The following is a 15,775-nucleotide window of genomic DNA, read 5'->3' on the forward strand; positions in this document are numbered from 1 at the left end:
CACAGGAGGCCTAATAGCAAATGGGAAGAAGAAGAACAAAGGAATACCCAAGGATGAGATAAGATTGGTGTGGAGGTGTTTATCTTTTGTAGGACTTTGAGGAATGTGGAAAACATAAATCAGGAGGCCGGAATTGGGGACCAAGCTGATGTTTCTAAAAGTACAGTTGCCAGGAGCCACGGTTGACTCGAAGGAAATTAAAACAAAAACCACAGAATCAGATTGTTTATTCTTTCCACTGAGTTGATGGGAAACCAGGGCAAATGTGAAGAGTTTTGCATTAGTTTACATCATTTGTGAAATTACAGTACAAAAATAAAAGATTTGTCCATATCCTTCTGTCCCATCTCATATATACAGATGAAAATTTTAGCCTTTAGATTAATAAAATAACCATTACACCATAAAAACAGCCTAAAGAAATAACACATACCGCTTTTCCATATAGCAGAATAATTTCTGAAACATGCAAAACATGAGATAAGAAACACAAGGCTATTTTTATTAATTTCTAGGTAAATTCTCCATACAGAATGGCATATTCAATATAATTGAGCAAACTAATATTTTCCAGGCTGCCTTTCTCCCAAATTAATTGCAATATCACTTAATGATAAGGTGGGCTTTTGGGCCACCATATAAAGTATGAATCAATTATTCTCACACATGACTCTAGCCAATATATTTCTGAAATATGCAGAGTTCTAAAACATCCAAGTTGCTAAAAAGAGAAAGCATCCAGATTGTTATATTTAAGGCTCCTGGAATCACTTTATTGGATAATTTACTTGTCCCTTGGTTTAACGATAAGCTGCTTTATGGAACAGGCTACAGTGCATAGGTGAATACAGTATTTTTATGATGTTGTTTAAATTCAAAATACTAAGCAGAACCGAGAGGAAGTAGCCAACAAAACTTTCAGGGGTATGTTTTATACTTTTGCCCACATAATGTTTACTGTTGTGAGGCGTTAAGATAGTTGTTTAAAAAGGAACAGAAAGAATGTAAATAAGCATGCCTCCATTTCTTCAGTACAGGTGGTCCTTGAGTTACAACAGTTCGTTTAGTGACTGTTGGAAGTTACAACAGCACTGAAAAAAATGACATAACCATGAGCCATGGTGGGGCAGTAGTTAGCGTGCAGTACTACAGGCTACGTCTGCTGACTGCCAGCGGCCTGCAATTTGGTAGTTCAAATCCCACCAGGCTCAAGGTTGACTCAGCCTTCCATCTTCTGAGGTTGGTCAAATGAGGACCCAGATTGTTGGGGGCAAGAGGCTGACTCTGTAAACCGCTTAGAGAGGGCTGTAAAACACTGTAAAGAATAGAATAGAATAGAATAGAATTTTTTATTGGCCAAGTGTGATTGGACACACAAGGAATTTGTCTTGGTGCATATGCTCTCAGCGTACATAAAAGAAAAGATACGTTCATCAAGGTACAACATTTACAACACAATTGATCAATATATCAATATAAATCATAAGGATTGCCAGCAACAAGTTATAGTCATACAGTCATAAGTGGAAAGAGATTGGCGATGGGAACTATGAAACGATTAATAGTAGTGCAGATTCAGTAAATAGTCTGACAGTGTTGAGGGAATTATTTGTTTAGCAGAGTGATGGCCTTCGGGAAAAAACTGTTCTTGTGTCTAGTTGTTCTGGTGTGCAGTGCTCTATAGCGTCATTTTGAGGGTAGGAGTTGAAACAGTTTATGTCCAGGATGCGAGGGATCTGCAAATATTTTCACGGCCCTCTTCTTGATTCGTGCAGTATACAGTGGTGTATAAGTGCTAATGCTATTGCTATTGTTATTTTTCACACTTAGGACTGTTACAACATCCCATGGTCACATGATTTATATTTGGATGCTTGACCACGGGTTCATATTAATGACGGTTGCAGTGTCCCGGGGTCATGTGATCCCCTTTTGTGACCGTCTGACAAGCAAAGTCAATGTGAAAGCCAGATTCACTTAAAAATGGTGTTACTAACTTAACAACCGCAGTGATTCACTAAACACATGTGGCAAGAAAAGTCGTAAAACGGGGCCGAACTCACTTCACAAATGTCTCACTTAACCACCTAAATTTTGGGCAAAATTGTGGTCCTAAGTCAAGGAGTACCTGTAGTTAGGATTTTATTAAGCAGATAAAGGCCCGGAGCAAAGTCGGATTGTTATCGTTAGACTTTTGGACAGTCAAGGTTACAGGGCCTCTGGTGGCTCAGACTGGTAAGACAGTCTGTTATTAACAGCAGCTGCTTGCAATTACTGCAGGTTCAAGCCCCACCAGGCCCAAGGTTGACTCAGCCTTCCATCCTTTATAAGGTAGGTAAAATGAGGACCCAGATTGTTGGGGGCAATAAATTGACTTTGTATATAATATACAAATGGATGAAGACTATTGCTTAACATAGTGTAAGCCGCCCTGAGTCTTTGGAGAAGGGCGGGATATAAATGCAAATAAAATAAAAAAACTGAGTCAAATTAGTAGACAGGAGAAAATGGCAGATCAGATCAGTTGTTTCTTGACATAATTGATATCTCTGTCTTAACCCACAGGTGTGGGTTATTCCGACCTGGCTCCCAAATATAACAAGCACGCTGTTTGTAATAAATGTTCCCTTTATTAGGAGCACCAGCAGCCCTGGCCAAGAGTCTCTCTCTCTCTCTCTTTCTCACACAACCGGCTAACGAAATCTTTAAGTGCCTGTGGAAAGCGAAGCTCGTTTCCTTTCCCCCTGAAATGGCCCCAACACACCCGAAATCTCTCTCTACCCACACTTGTAAAGGAAGTCCTGGAAGTTGTGCTCGCTCTTATCTAGCAGCAGGCAAACAGACACACATGCTCGAAGGAGCACCGGACTCTAAGCGCTGCAGAGTCCAAGAAAGAATTCCAATAAAGTTCCTGACAGGATTCAGAAATAAAGAATATCACTGGCTGACCGACAGGGAGAAGAATAGTCATCTGCTACAACTATTTGTCTCTGCCCCCTGCCTTTTATCCCCTAGAGTTAGTGTGGGGCTTAGTTAGCAGCGGTGGTTCTTCCATCCTGAGGAGTGCCCCATAGCTTCCCGCTGTTCTCCTCTACTCTGCCTTCTGCACATCTGCATGTTAGGCACTGGACCCAGCTGTTTCTCCTCTTCCTCATCAGCCACCTCCAAACCTGGGGGCTGTTGACTCTCTATCTGGGGGCTGATGGGTGGCCCAGGCTCCGCCTCTATCTCTATCTCTATCTCGGACAGCTCCATACTCTCTTCCCCCTCAGAGCTCTCCGATTGCTTTGATGCTGGCTTCGACTCACATTCCGCCTCCCCATCTGATTCGGCCACTGCACCTTTGGGGCAACCACGATCTGGGTGACTGAGAATCTCCGTAGACATTTCTGTCCTAAGAAACTCTAGCTCCCAAAGCTACTCACACCTACCATCTCTCTTTAAGGAACGGACTTCATTCTTGCAGATTCCATTGTTTGCACATTCTGTGTTCGTATCCGTTTTTGGAGGAACTCTCATGAAGCATACAATTCTAACACCCACATACCACCTCGGTGTTCTGACGTTGATAAATGGAGGTCTAGAAAACATCATCCTGAGAAGAATTTCAAGTAAAAAGGGCTTTAATTTTACTACGAATTATGACAGCCTCAGAGAAATGAAACTCAGTCATAGTGGTGGAAAAGGGACAGAGACTACCAGCTGTCAGGTGTAACCACCTGGAACCACTAATGAGTAACGAAAGTCAGTAACTATATCGTCTACCTCCTACATGACAAGAATCTCACTAGAGAGCTTGTGTTCCTGTGGGAAAAGCCAAATAAGGCTTTGTGGATCTTGAGGGAGGTCAAGTTTATGCGCTTGCAGCTGCTCAAGGAATCCAAGCTAGGCCCTCACTTGATTCCTCCCTGCAGCCTTCCTGGCAGTTTCCCATACCATCATTAGTAAAGGTTGTAGCATTGGCTAGGAGACTAAGAATAACATATTTTACTAGCTAAACCAGGCATGTCAAACTCGATTTCATGGAGGACCACATCAGGGTTGTGTTTGACCTCAGGATGCCAGGGTGGGGCGTGGCCAACTCAACAGCACTCATGTTGAGCACCTGAGGTGGCCCAAGCGCTCTGAACTCCAAGCTAGGCCCTCACTTGATTCCTCCCTGCAGCCTGTCTGGCAGTTTTCCACACCAGCATTAGGAAAGGGTGTATCACTAGCTACGGTAGGAGAGTAAGAACAACATAGTTTACTAGCTAAACTATCAGGTACGCTAGTTCTTCTTAAGATTGTGATCTCCACAAACGCTGCTTTATATCACTTTTAATTCAAAGCTGTGATGGCTAGGAATCGCAACAGTTCTAGCCGCCCACTTCTGGAGAGCAAGCCCTTTCAGGTTGGCTAGTTATGGCTAATTTTACCTTATATTCTCCAGTTACTACATCTTGCAAACCAAAATCACCAGGAGCCCCAAAAAACAGGAAAGGCAGAATGGTAGATCCATCAATAAATCTTCAAAGCTCTAGTAGGTTTTTTAAAAAATTCTGAATTGTTTAACAGCAGCAGCAACCAAAATGTTTTGTTTTCCATTTTAGAAGAAACAGGAAGAACAAGCAAAACCCGGACAAACAAGAGCAAGTTTTTGTGTGACTGGATTTTGAGCTCGGAATCACTACTGAAATTTCATTTCAGGGTTAAGAATATGCTTAGAATTATAAAACAAGGGTGCCTCTAAATAATGGCTCTTCCTACAAACTACTTTAATGCATCTTACTTCTCAGAATTCTAATCAAAAAAAGGGACAAATGTAAAGGAGCTTAGGATGAAGTCTTCTAGAATATCCCCATTGCTTTCCTTCTATTGATATCTCTCTGGATTTGGCAGAGGGAACAAACGGGCAAACACCCCACAATGCAGGTATCTCCACAGATGGATCCCTGTTGAAAAGAAAAGAAACCAAATGAATCATTGGTGGGATTCAAATTTTTTTTACTACCGGTTCGGTGGGCGTGGCTTGGTGGGCGTGGTGCGGCTTGGTGGGCGTGGCTTGGTGGGCGTGGCAGGGGAAGGATACTGTAAAATCTCCATTCCCTCCCCACTCCAGGGGAAGGATACTGCAAAATCCCCATTTCCTCCTGATCAGTTGGGACTCGGGAGGCAGAGAATAGATGGGGGCGGGGCCAGTCAGAATTTTTACTACCGGTTCTCCAAACTACTCAAAATTTCCGCTACCGGTTCTCCAGAACTGGTCAGAACCTGCTGAAACCCACCTCTGAAATGAATCCAGAGCCTTTTCAATAAAATCATGGTGTAGAGACATGGAATCATGAAAAGCTAACTCTATGTTGGATGGCAAAATACAGCAGTCCTTGATTTACCACAGTTAGTTTAGTGATCGTTCAGAGTTACAATGGCACTGAAAAATGTGACTTACGATTGTTTTTCACAAGTACGACCTTTGCACTATCCCCATGATTCATGTGATCAAAATTCAGACACTTGTCAACCGGTTTGTATTTATGACGGTTACAGTGTCCCGGGATCATGTGATCCGCTTTTGCGACCTTCTGACAAGCAAAGTCAGTGGGGAAGTCAAATTCACTTAACAACTGTCTTACTAACTTAACAACTGCAGTGATTCACTTAACAACTGTGGCAAGAAAGGTTGTGAAATTGGGCAAAACTCACTTAATAAATCACACTTAACAACAGAAATCTGGAAATACATTATAAAAACCTATTTTAAAAAACAACACTTCACCCATCGCCAGGGGCAGCAGCAACAACACAATCAAATTAACCACATGATCGGCTCCACTTCTATTTGTGGTCCTTAGGCCCACTGACAAAACCGTGTTTTTAGTGCCTTTCAGAAAAGCAGTAGGGCCACCGAGGGGCCACCACCAAGAAGGTCTTTTTTCATGGTCCTACAGATGACAATCCTTAATCCATGGGACTTTTAACAAATTCTGCCATCCCATGATTTTAGGCCAGATAGATATGATAGTTATGTTTGGCATGGGACAAGTGCCATTTTTATTTTCATTTCTATAATTCTGAAAGATTATGGTCACGCTTGTGGTAACAAATGAAAGAATTATCTGTTCACTGCTCAGGTCAGGTTTTTTCAATAGGTTGCCCCGGATCGGGCGAACCGGTAGTGGTGGTGGGAAGCTCCTCCCACCCGCCTGGACACTTGTGCGCATGCGCAGAATTGTTGCACGAGCGCACAAGCACCCTCGAGTGAACCGGTATTGACGGGTTTTGATACCCACCCCGGGTTTTTCCCACCCCAAATTTCTGGATTGTGCATGCACTGCCTTTCTGAGCGGGCCTAGGACAGCTCGCCACATCCAACTCTCCACGGCCAATTAACTGCAGCCAATTCACTGCGGGACAACTCGCTGTGGCCAACTCACCATAGGACAACTTGCCATGTGACAAGAATTACACTAATATGGAATAAATAATGGAACTGAATCACTAAAGAAAGGATGCCAAAGGAGGGACAAAATAAAATGTGGACGCCAAAAATTAAAATAATTTTTTAATGTATTTTACATGATTAAATCGAATCGTTGGATTTCCCCTTGGCGAGTTTCCCATGGTGAGTTGGCCATGACAAGTTATCCCCCAGAAAGTTGGCTGCCCCAGTCCGTTTCTCAACTGGTATTTCTCTCCAATTTCACAAGAAATGTACTTAAGAGTCTAGTTTGGGTTTTTTTTGGTTTTGACTAGAGTTTATAAACCTGAAGTTTGTCTAGTCTTAGGAAAGACAATCTACTTACAGGGATATCGTATTTTGTCCTGTAAACAGCTCGCATGGCCACAGTTGCGCCACAGCAACAACATTCATTCATAGCTGCAGCAACTTGGCATGCCAAACAAGGGTAGCAGAACATTCCGCAGAGACCTACAGAGAGGAAGAAAAAGGCCCTGTAGAAATATTTTGTCAATGCCTTGAATGACATAACATTTATGGCCCAGAAAGTGCAAATTCTACAATTTGTGCAAGATCAAAACTGCAAATGAAAATGCTAGTTAAAATATCACCTAGCAGAGGGGAGGGCTGAAAAATGTGACAAACCACATTAAGCTAAAAGTACAGTGCATTGCATTTTTCTGTATACTGATGTTCCCAACTATTATGAAATAGAATTAAGGAAATTGCTATCGGAAAGAGACTGGCTGAGCCAGGGAGAGGAATCAAACAGGGCACTAATCTGGAATCCCTACGTGGGCATAAGAGAGTGAAGTCCGATAGAATAGAATAGAATTTTTTATTGGCCAAGTGTGATTGGACACACAAGGAATTTGTCTTGGTGCATATGCTCTCAGTGTACATAAAAGAAAAGATACCTTCATCAAGGTACAACATTTACAACACAATTGATGGTCAATATATCAATATAATGATCCTCTTTGAATGCTGTTTAACATTATCTAGTCTGACCCAGGTGCAAACGGCCAGTCAGAGAAGATTTCTATGTTATAGGCTTGAGTAATAAAATAGTTAATTGAATTCTTTGCACATGGATTGATTGTGCCTGACAATTACTAATAGAAGAGAATATTTGTAACTCACATTTGAGCTCTTGTGTCCTTGGTACTCTCTGAACTTGGTTGTTTTCTTGATTGTTTCTTTACCCAAGTAAGTAACATCTTTAGTACTAGCAGTGATGCTCTCCTAGCACTGAAAATATGCCGTACCTGGGTAATGAAACACGTGCAAGAAAACAACCAAGCTCTGAAAGCAGCAAGGACCCCTCATTATGAAAATTATAATTCAAAACATTAGGAGGACACCAGATTGTTTTCTTAAACATTTTTTTTTACCATAATTCTTCAGTTGTGTAGCATCAGGCACAAGAAACCAGGTGCCGGCAGAGAGTTCAAAAGTACTATGGGTTTACCTCATACTTTATACAAGAATCTGATCTACTAACGGTCAAGGCAGATTGGCGCTAAATAAGAGTCAACAGAATTCAGGAGTGTGGGATGGATTTAGATCTCTTGTGGGAGCATAGTAACTCCAAACTAATGGTGTGTTTCACTCCACCTTCGAGCTCAGCCTCGTCATCTTCCACATGTATTTAAAGTTCCATAGACACCTTTTAATAATATAGAAGCCATGTCTCCTTTTATATCTTGCCATTCCAATTCCAATCCAATAGGCTGTTCAATAATTAAACACCTGTTCTTCAAATTATAAAGAATAATTTATTTCTGCAAGCTATCCAGTCTGGAAGGATATTCAGCCCAATCTTCCCTAGTTCCTGAGAAGGCTTTGAGAACCCCACATTCAGTTATTGGCCTGGTCACTTACAGACTCCACAGTCGCTAAAGCAGTCACATATGTCCGTTTGCCAATAGTTTCTGCTGGGCTGGACCGTTACCACCATCGGTGGCTGAGTGACAACCATTGGTTGAACTTCCATTGTGGACAATATTCTAAGAAAAAGAAAGAAGAGAGCCAAAAAGAGAAGAGATTAATGAACAGGCTTGGTAGAAGGTGATCTCAGTGCCAACTCCAAAGAGTGGGATGTGGTTGCTAGATTCGATTCTGGATGAAGTCTTTTTGATACACAAATTGGTACTGTGAGAATGTTAAACTCTAAACCTGGGACAGAGCCATACTGAATGTCCAATTGTCCTCTGTCATTTTGAAAGAGTTTGGCATCTTGAAACTGGGTAACTGTCATGACCCCATTGGAGTTTCAATCTGCAGGTGAAGACAAGCTGGAATCTGAGCCGAGAGAGATTGAGGGGGCGGCTTTGTTGGCTGCTGAGGAAAATGGGGAAGGGAAGGGCCTGTCAGGCCAGGGCCTTTCAGGATTAGGATGGCTTGTGGACAGGGAGGAACAGGGGCAGGATGAACATGAGAGATAGATCTCAGGTGAGGAGCAGGGACCACCCCCTCCTGATCCGAGAGCACGGAGAGTGGAGAGAAGACGAGATTAGCGCCAACTGAGCAGGCTACTCAGGAGAAGAGTGCCCCACCCTTCTTCACAGGGCACACCTGGGGAGTGGGACTTGAGAAGATGTTGTGGGGAGGGGCATTTGTCGGGAACAAATGCTGGCTTCCTGTTGACTGCCAACGTTTGAATTTCCCAAGAGTCCTTGCATTCTTTCTGGCTTTCTGGACTAATTATCTGGATCTTTTGCTTCCTGAACTACGTGATTTGCCTGCTACATTTATTTATTTATTTATTTATTTATTTATTTATTTATTTATTTATTTATTTATTTATTTATTTATTTATTTATTTAGCCACAACAATATATACAAGTATCATACAAAAAAGATTATATAGTATATAAACATATATATGAGTAAATATTAAGAGGTATAAGCATATATATATATAAGAAGAAGAAAAAGAAAAACAATAGGACAGGAACGGTAGGCATGTTTGTGCTCTTATGCACGCCCCTTATGGTCCTCTTAGGAATGGGGTGAGGTCAATATTAGAAAGTTTTGGTTAAAGCTTTTGGGATTATGGGAAGAGACCACAGAGTCAGGTAAAGTGTTCCAAGCACTGATGATTCTGTTACAGAAGTCATATTTTCTGCAATCTAGATTAAAGCGGTTAACATTAAGTTTAAATCTATTGGTTGCTCTTGTATTATTGCAATTAAAGCTGAAGTAGTCTTTAACAGGAAGGACATTACAATAGATGATTCTATGAGTTAAACTTAGGTCTTGTCGAAGGCGACGGAGTTCCAAGTTTTCTAAGCCTAGGATTTCAAGTCTGGTGGGATAAGGTATTTTGTTGTTTTCAGAGGAATGGAGAACTCTTCTTGTAAAATATTTCTGGACATGTTCAATTGTATTGATGTCAGAAATGTGGTGAGGGTTCCAGACAGGCGAGCTGTATTCTAGAATTGGTCTAGCAAATGTTTTATATGCTCTGGTTAGTAGTGTAGTGTTTTTGGAAAAGAAGCTACGCAAGATTAGGTTTACAACTCTTAGAGCCTTTTTTGCTATGTAGTTGCAGTGGGCTTTGGCACTTAGATCATTTGATATTAAAACTCCAAGGTCTTTAATAGGGTGGGGGTCATCTGTAAGGTAATGTCCATCAAGTATGTACTTAGTGTTTGGGTTCTTTTTTCCTATATGTAAGATTGAGCATTTGCTGGTTGAGATTTGGAGTTGCCAAGTTTTAGACCAAGCGGTTAGATGATCAAGGTCTTTTTGAAGGGTAGTTGTATTGTTGGTGGTGTTAAATAGTTTGACATCGTCAGCAAAGAGAACACAATTACTTGAGATATGGTCACAAAGATCATTTATGTATAGTATGAAGAGTGTTGGTCCAAGAACGCTGCCTTGAGGAACGCCACTCTTGACAGGAACAGGATTTGATAGAGCATTGCCAATTTTGACCACTTGTTGTCTGTTAGACAGAAAAGCAGATATCCATTTGTGAAGGGGTCCTGAAATGCCATAGGATTTTAGTTTTAGAAGAAGTTTATCGTGTGCTACTGAGTCAAAAGCTTTGCAGAAGTCTATGTAGTTTGCATCTATTGTTTTGCCTTGATCGAGATTTGTAGTCCATATGTTTTTACAGTGGAGAAGTAAGTTGCATGATTTTTTCCTGAAACCAAATTGTTTTTTTTTAATTGAAAAAGTTTTAGAAAACAAACAATCATTTTTCCCCCTTTCCCCCAAAACCCCTCCCCTCCCTTCCCCCATCCCCCCAGCTTCCCAGGTCAATCACAAAGTATTATTACACATAAGCCAAACATAAACTAAAATTTTCCCTTCCAACCCAGTTAACCTCATCCGAGTCTTTTCATTTCCTAACCTCCCCCATAACATTCTAAGATAATACATCCTTATTATTCAAAGGCAATCCAATATCTCTTAATCTGATATCTATTTTGTAAATAATCAATCTATTTTTTCCATTCAATTAAATATCTTTCCTGCATATTGTCTTTCAAAAAGGCTGAGATTTTTGCCATCTCAGCCAAGTTGATAACTTTCAATATCCATTCTTCTATTGTAGGAAATTCTTTTTTCTTCCAATATTGTCCAATCAGCAGTCTTGCTGCTGTTATTAAGTTCAAGATCAATTTAGTCTCAGTCACCGTACAATCCGTTATAATTCCCAAAAGGAAAAATTGCGGCAGGAACTCTGAAGCCAAATTGTTTATTAGAGAGTAGGTTGTTTGTTTCTAAGTGTGAGGTAATGGATTGGTTGATGATTGATTACATGACTTTGCAGGTGACAAAGAGAGATTAGTCTGTAATTTTTGACTAAGCTGGGGTCTCCTTTTTTGAAGATTGGGATGACTGTGGCTAGTGACCAAAGTTTGGGAAGGGAACTGGTAGTGAAAGCTTTATCAAAGATTCTGCTATATTAGTGGAAAGTTTTTTTAAGAAGTATGCACATAGTCCATCGGGTCCAATAGATAGCGATAATTTCAAGTTATGAAGAGCTTTTCCAACATTATCTTCTGTGAAATCTATATGTGTTAAGTCGTCATACTCATTGCTGGTACATTTTGGGAATGTTGGATATGTGTCATCGCTGTTAACAAAAACTGAGCCAAAGAATATGTTGAAGAGGTTTGCTTTAACTGTTTTGTCATTGCATTCTTTGTTGTTAGAATCTTTTAGTGGTGGGATGGATCTTGAGTCCTTAAGTTTATTGTTAACAAAATTATAAAAGGCACGATTGGAATTTGTGCGCAGAAGGTCCTCTTTTTGCTTGGTGTGGTAATTTGTGCATTCAGTTTTTATTTGGTTGCATATATTTCTGTAGCGGTTTTTGAAATTTGCTACATAGCCTTTTTTGTTTCTTCTCCAGAGGGATTTTTCTTTGATTGAAGCTTTTTTATTGATATGGGTAGTTTGCTTTTCCTGAACTTGGTGGTCATTTGTGGTATGTATAGTTTAATGACTCTATTGATTTCAAGTAAGAAAACTCTATAGTGGTCTTCAGCAGTTATACAGGTTGCGAACAGATTTTGCCAGTCCAGAAATGAGAGATCGTTGTTTATAAGGTCATAGTTGGCTTTTTTGAAGTTGTAGTTAGGAATACTATTGTTATGACGATTTATGTTAAGGACGTATATTGAAACGAAAGTCAATCATGCAGTGGTTGCTGTTGGAAAAAGGTTCTTTAATTTGTAGTCCATAAATTGAGTTTGAGTTGTTGCAGAAGATGAGGTCAAGGCAATTGTTGAGTCTTGTATTGTTAGTTACAAGTTGTTCAAGACCTAGGTTTGTAACAGCGTTGTATAGTGTAGTATGGATTGGATCAGTTGTACATTCATTAGTTATCCAGTTAATGAGAAGTAGATTTAGGTCACCCAGGAAGATGAGAGGATATGGACAGGAGGTAGCCCATGTTAGCAGTGAGGTTAACATATTTGCATGAGTAATGTCGTAGTCAGGGGCTCTGTAGCATAGTAAGAATCGAAGAGTGGTGTTAAGGGATAGGTCGCATACAATAGTTTCAGGAAGAGAAAGTTTATGTGCAACTTGAATGTTTTTTAGATTCAGTGACTTTTTGTAAAAGATAGCCACTCCACCACCTCTTTGGTTTTCACGATCTGATCGATAAACTTGATATTCTTTGTTTGTAACAATGGAGTCAGGAAGGGATGAGTTCAACCATGTTTCACAAACAAATATGATATCAAATGTACCACTGTTTAACAAGAGGATAAATTCAGGTAATTTGTTAACAATGCTGTGTATTATTGCTGTGTAGTCTTGGTGTACACAGTGCTGGGCTGGATTATTTGCAGCCAAAGGCTACTTTTTTTTTTTTAAAAAAAAGTTTTTTATATTTATGTTTAAACGAAGAATACATCATTAAGTGTGTCATCTGAGTAGAAATTTTTGTGTCATCATATTCCTCCTTTACCATCAGTTTCTTGCTACATTTCTATCTTGCGTTTACATTAATATATTACAACATTTTTTCCAAATTTCTTACATTTATCTTAATTTTTATTTGTATCTCATCTCTATCCATTGATAAAATTGCCCCCATATCCTATAATACCCCGATTCTTCCTTTCCTTTAATTGCCAATGTTAATCTATTCATTTCTGCACATTCCAACATTTTAATTACCTCTCCCTCTGTAGGGATTTTTTCTGCTTTCCAATTTTGTGCAAATACAATCCTCACTGCAGTTATTACATGTATAATCAAGTATATATTTTCTTTACTGTATTTCTCTGGTAAGATACCCAACAGGAACAGTTCAGGTTTTAAATCAATGTGTAGTTGTATCATTTTCTCTAACCATGTTCAAATTTTTACCCAATAGTTTCTCACTTCTGGACATGTCCACCACATATGATAATACGATCCTCATGTCTGATGGCATTTCCAAAATTTAGCTGATTTATCTTTAAACATTTTTGACAATTTTTCCAGTGACATGTGCCATTTATAAAACATTTTGTACTGGTTCTCCTTATATGCTGTGGATGTTGTTAATTTATAGTTTCTTTCCCATAGTTACTGCCATTTATCTAACTCAATTGTATACCCAAACTTTTTAGCACAGGTTATCATTGTTTCTTTTACCTGTTCTTCTTCTAACTTAATACTAAGTAAATAACTATACAGTTTTTAAATCATTCTCTCATCTATTCCTGCCGCCTGCATGCCCTTCGCCTTTGGTCAGGGGCCGGGGCCCAGGGATGCCCCATTCCCTGAGGCCCCAGAGTCACCACCTGCTCGCCACCTGCCTCAACCGGGTCGGGGAATGCACCATTCCTCGACACTAGCCTTGTCCCGGAGCCGCCGCCCGCTCTTCCTTCGCCACACGGCATATACTTACTTTCCTCCAGCGGCTGTCTGCCAGGAAAGGTAAGTGTCTAAAAGTTACTAGAGTTGCTCTCCTTGAATATGCCACCTTGTTCTATGCGCCGGCTGCGCAAGCGCACACCCAACCTGCCGCTGATAAATAAATGAAATAAACGGTGTGCGCTTGCACAGCCGATGCATGGAATAAGCAGCAATGGCGGTGGCATATTCAGGGAGAGGGACTGAAATGTATCTTCTCTGATATCTTCTTAAAAACCTCCAATGATAGGACACCCATAACCCCTAGAGGGAAGGCATTCCACTGATGAACTGTTCTGACAGTCAGAAAATTTCTCCTCATTTCCTCTCCTTGATAAGTTTCCAGCTGTTACTTCTTGCCCTCCCCTCAGGTGATCCCATAACTTAGAAGAGACCAAAGGGCTGCCTTAAAATACCATTCAATACCAAAATAAACACTGGTAGCGATTCAATGTTTTTGCTTGGATAGTCCACTGTGCTTAGCTATTAACAATAGGATGGGATGGGATGGGATGGGATGGGATGGGATGGGATGGGATGGGATAGGACAGGTCAGGACAGGACAGGACAAGATAGGATAGGATAGGATAGGATAGGATAGGATAGGATAGATGTCTGCATGAAAACAAGCAAGCTCAGAGAGCACCAAGGAGGCCTTATTTTAATCATAAACTACACACATTCTCTTTATTGCTATTTTATATCATTCCATTCTTGTTTCTCCCCTTTAAATACAGTATAAATTTTTAATAGGCAGCATGCATATTCAATAAATAAAAACAAGCATTTCAAAAACTTAGGCACTGGGGAGATGGAAGGTGGGGAATTAGAAACAAAACAATTTATTCTAGTCACTTCTTAGCTTTCCTCTTCAAAAATGACCATCTTTTGTAGACCTTGACAAAGACAGAGAAAAAGACAAAGACAAGGGAAGAGTTTGGGAGGCAAGTCAAAAAATAAATAAGAATTGAAATACTAAAGCAGGCAAGAGATGATGGTTAGAAAGGGAATGCTGTTTAATAAAGCTCAATAAAGCGCTAGAATAGAGATAGAAACAAGATGAAGGAGGAATTTTATTATACATATTTTTATATAATATACTAAAAGTAATAGCTAGATATAAAGATTAGATGTTGAAAGATGGTATCACTATGTACGTTTAAATAATATTGTGACTGTTTTTAGAATGGCGCACAAAAACACTGAAGAACTAAACAATGAAGGAACATATTCTAATACAAATTTGTATAATACCACAATTAAAGAAGTATGATTAATGTAACAAATGTTATTAATATTATTTGTATTTAAATGACTGATACCCAGATCCCGCACTGTTCATATAATGATATTGATGTATATACAAAAATAAATAATAGTAAAAAAGAAAGAAAGAAAAATGACCATCTTTATATTTGTTACTTTAGGAATCCATTCTTATTTCTCCCCAAATTAAAAAAACAAGGACTCACCTTCTGCAACATAATACAGAATGGCACAAGAAACGGTCTTTCAACAACCAAATTAGATCCAGGGAGATTAAAAATTCGGAAAACTTTATTAGTTTAGAATAAATGCAAAAGCAAAGGCAGAAAGATTTCAAAGAAAGCGAGATTTCAAACCTTTTTTTTCCCCTTCTCCTCCTTCTTTTCTTCCTCTTTTGGCTTCTCTTTGCCGAGCTGCAATAAACTTTGCCTGCTGGCTGCCTCCTGCTTTTGTGTTTTAAAACTGAAAGTGAATTACCCTTCTAACCAATTTGTTCGATGTTTTTTTTTTCAAATGAGGAAGTATTTTTTGTTTCAGCCAGGTGAACAAAGTTAAGAAAAAACAAACAAACCCAAAAGAGATGGTAGGAGAAGAAACGAAACTTGGTTTAGAAGAATTTATGAGATTTAATCTGAATGGTCAAAAACTTGGCAACTCCAAATCTCAACCACCAAATGCTCAGTATTACATATTGGAAAAAAG

At 39.7% G+C, this 15,775-nt stretch overlaps 1 protein-coding gene across 2 annotated transcripts; it reads right to left on the reverse strand.

Annotated features, from left to right (window-relative positions):
- Positions 1-273: 273 nt before the first annotated feature.
- LOC131203241 (placenta-specific gene 8 protein-like) lies at positions 274-15,506 on the reverse strand. 2 transcript variants are annotated; one of them, XM_058193235.1, is made up of 4 exons: positions 15,430-15,506; positions 8,321-8,445; positions 6,783-6,907; positions 274-4,931 (listed from the first exon to the last, which is right to left on the reverse strand). In XM_058193235.1, exons 2-4 carry the CDS (start codon positions 8,430-8,432, stop codon positions 4,827-4,829), a joined length of 342 nt encoding a protein of 113 aa, XP_058049218.1. In that variant the 5' UTR covers positions 8,433-8,445; positions 15,430-15,506; the 3' UTR covers positions 274-4,826. The 2 variants fall into 2 exon arrangements, with proteins under 2 accessions (XP_058049218.1, XP_058049219.1); XM_058193236.1 differs by lacking the exon at positions 15,430-15,506 and adding an exon at positions 13,803-13,945.
- Positions 15,507-15,775: the final 269 nt, after the last annotated feature.

This window comes from Ahaetulla prasina, chromosome 8 (assembly GCF_028640845.1).
Source record: "Ahaetulla prasina isolate Xishuangbanna chromosome 8, ASM2864084v1, whole genome shotgun sequence".
NCBI lineage: Eukaryota > Metazoa > Chordata > Lepidosauria > Squamata > Colubridae > Ahaetulla > Ahaetulla prasina.